Here is a 3,340-nt window from a genome sequence, read left to right on the forward strand (position 1 = left end):
TCAGCCAGTATGAAAAATAGCTGTTGAAAAATTTTCTTGAAAGCAGGCAAGTTTGGTTATAACTTGAGTCAGGGTTCCAGTTGTAGCAGCTGATGAAAGGGCCTGCCAAATATTTCAGCACATTTTGAGATACAGCAGCTGCCAGGGCCCAGTGGGGGTGATACACAGTGTTGTCATTCCTGATGGCAATGGCAACAGCACTCCCAACTGCATACACTGGCCAGTGCTGTTGAGGAAGGGGTGTGTAGGTGGGCAAGGCAATTGAACATGGGCATTAGGAGTGCTTGCAAGCTGGAGAAGAACACACAAATAGATAGGTGCATGCAGGTGTGGGAGTGGAAAGAGAGGACCGCCCACTTTTCATCCCCCATTTTGGCTCAGTATGAGTTTCAGAGAGATTTTTCTGAGAATGAAGTTACTTCAGACAAAGAGGCAGGTTTGAGGGAGTGCCCTGGAAGTGACATCACAGGAAAAGGTGGAGTTTTGGTTCAGTGTGCCCTGGAAGTGACATCACTTGGCCCTTGACACCACAGGAAATGACATAATTCCTGTCTTCCGGCTCCACCCCCAAAGTCTCTTGGCTCCACCCCCAAATTTTAGTAGGCCATAAAGGAGAAGTGTAAAAATAACCGGGCCACAGGAAAGAAAAGTTTGGAAAACCCTGAATTACATGATTAAAACATCTCTACCCCACCTTTTCCTCAAGATTTAAGGTGACTTCTCAGTGTATGATAATCATTCATCCATGCAAATGTTTTTTGCCATCATTGAAATTTTTAGATATTCAGTCATTTCAAGAATTCTCAGATTAATTGTCCGTAAATTTAAATCATAACAGGAGTGATCTTTGGCTGGGATAAAAAATGTTCATTTAATACCTGAGATTTTATTTTATTTATTTATTTATTTAGAAGTATAAATAAAAGTATATATTAGAAGTATAAATAAACTTCTGTTCACTCAGAGGGTTGATTCACTGTCAGAGATAGGTCATAAGAGAAAACAATCCTTTCAGTACCGTCAATGTACTCCTGGATAATGTATTGGTTTGCAACAGACAAAGAGACTCTGAGTTTCGGATGTGTCTGTTTTAATGGGAATGTGTCGCACATGGGAGAAATAAAACCCCATGTCAGTGGTGGTGTTGATGTGGAAAGACAGACAATACTGCAGTGCTGAGTCAGAATTAAACATCACTACCCTTTCCCATTCCCTCCATTGGTTGGCTGAGCTCCATCAAAATGTTTTAATTTTTTCATGCTCATTGCCTTGGGGAGCCTGAATGGGTAGGACATTATAAAGATGTTTAAAATAAAGTAATCAACGAGAGCGCAGGTAATCTTCCCCAGTTGCCACTCTCCCAACTCACAAGCCTACATTGACTAGCTGATCTATACAATTGAGTAAGGACATAAAAACACAAATCAACTGGGAAGCAGGCTGAGATCAACAAATACTACTAAGGAAATTCACTGTCGCCATAGCTATGTGTTAAGCTTTTGTCTTCATGATATGTGACTGTCATGAAGTATGTGAAGGAAATTTTCTTCATTGTGGAAGCATTGCTCATTCAGTAACATACTAAAGACTTCAGTTGTGAGGCATGTTCATGAAAAACACAGACATTACAATTGCAAAAATGAAAAACCCTGTACTGAGAATCAAATTCCATCTTGACTTTTCATCATGAGATGATCTTTAACATTCAGATCAGGCCGTATTAAAATAATGTAACATTTGGGGATGAAGATGCAACCCAGCAGTCCAGCACTGGAGGCCAGGATGGAGAAGATCTGCACAGCTACCATGTATTTCCCCTTGGTGCTCAGAAAGGTAGGCACAAAGGACACCCACACGCTGCAGAAGACCAGCATGCTGAAGGTGATCAGCTTGGCTTCATTGAAGGCCCCAGGAAGCTTCCTGGCCAGGAAAGCCACTGTGAAGGAGACAGCAGCCAGGAAGCCCATGTAGCCCAGGGCACCATAAAACAGGGCCACAGACCCTTCATTGCATTGCAGTATCATCTCTCCATGATGGGAGTGGAGGTCAAACTCTGGGAAGGGAGGAGAGGTGCCCAGCCAGATGATGCAGAGGCCCATTTGAAAAATGGAACACAAAATGACAATAGAGTTTGCCAGACTCTTCCCCAGCCATTTCCTCTTCCTGTTTCCTGGCTTGGTGGCCATGAAGGCCACCACCACAGTGATCGTTTTAGCCAACACGGAAGAGACGGCAATGGAGAAGATGGTGCTGAAGGCAGTTTGTCGGAGAAGGCAGGTCACCCTTCTTGGCTGGCCGATGAAGAGAAGGGGGGACAGAAAGGAAAGCAGGAGGGAGATGAGAAGAATGTAGGTGAGGTCTCGGTTGTTGGCTTTAACTATTGGAGTATCAATATATTTAATGAAGATTGCTAGAATTAGAAGTGTGACTATGGAGAAGAACAGGACCAAAACAATGAGGATAATTCCCAAAGTCTCCTCATAAGAAAGGAAAATTATATCTTTGGGAATGCACTGAGTGTGGTTGAGGTTGGGATGCTGATCTTCTGGGCACTTGGTGCAACGATCTGCATCTGGAAAGAAAAAGAGTGACTTCAGCATCCTGTATGTCTTGTTCATTTCCACAACAATGTTTACTCCTTTAAATTCCATAAAGCCTATGCATAAGGTGAGAAATTAGACAGATAGATAGATAGACAGGCAGGCAGGCAGGCAGACAGACAGACATTTATAGGGTTTGTAGAATCTTTCGGGCTCAAGTGCCGTGTTCTACTGGAGAAAGTTTTCCTTCCAGACGTTTCGTTCTCAGCTGCGGAGAACATCCTCAGTGGCGTTGCAGCCGGAGCAGGCGCTCTGACCTTCTTGGCTGCTGTGCATTGAGTGGGGCCAGGGCTGCTGGAGAGCTGCTATTTCTAGGCTGGAGGGGGTGTGATGAAAGGGCAATTGGTTTGTGGATGTGCCCATTGTTTGGTGGGGCTTCCTGGAAGGGTAGTGATAAGGAAACTGGCTGTTGAATGTGACCATTGTTCTGTGTTAATTGCTGGGAGGGTTGGAAGGGGTTTGAAGGTAAGGAAGATGGTTGTTGACTGTGCTGATTGTTCTGTGGAATTTGCTGAGACTTTCTGCAATTTATAGTCTGTAGGGTGTTTTTGCTGAGACTTTCTGCAATTTATAGTCTGTAGGGTGTTTTGCAGAGCTGGGTACCAAGATTGGTGGATGAAAATGCCTTCTTCCTTTCTGTTAAAATTGTGCTGGTGTTTGTAAATCTCAATAGCTTCTCTGTTCAGGCGGGTATGATAATGTGAGACCGTAGAAAGGACTTCAGTTCTTTTAAAGTGGAT

The 3,340-nt window shown here is 43.7% G+C and overlaps 1 protein-coding gene across 1 annotated transcript; it reads right to left on the minus strand.

The window, feature by feature from the left end:
- Nucleotides 1-1,661: 1,661 nt before the first annotated feature.
- On the minus strand, nucleotides 1,662-2,651 carry LOC132571847 (vomeronasal type-2 receptor 26-like). Its single transcript, XM_060238641.1, has one exon. It carries the CDS (start codon nucleotides 2,649-2,651, stop codon nucleotides 1,662-1,664), a length of 990 nt encoding a protein of 329 aa, XP_060094624.1.
- Between the last annotated feature and the right edge of the window lie 689 nt (nucleotides 2,652-3,340).

This window comes from Heteronotia binoei, chromosome 5 (genome assembly GCF_032191835.1).
Source record: "Heteronotia binoei isolate CCM8104 ecotype False Entrance Well chromosome 5, APGP_CSIRO_Hbin_v1, whole genome shotgun sequence".
NCBI classification, from domain to species: Eukaryota; Metazoa; Chordata; class Lepidosauria; order Squamata; family Gekkonidae; genus Heteronotia; species Heteronotia binoei.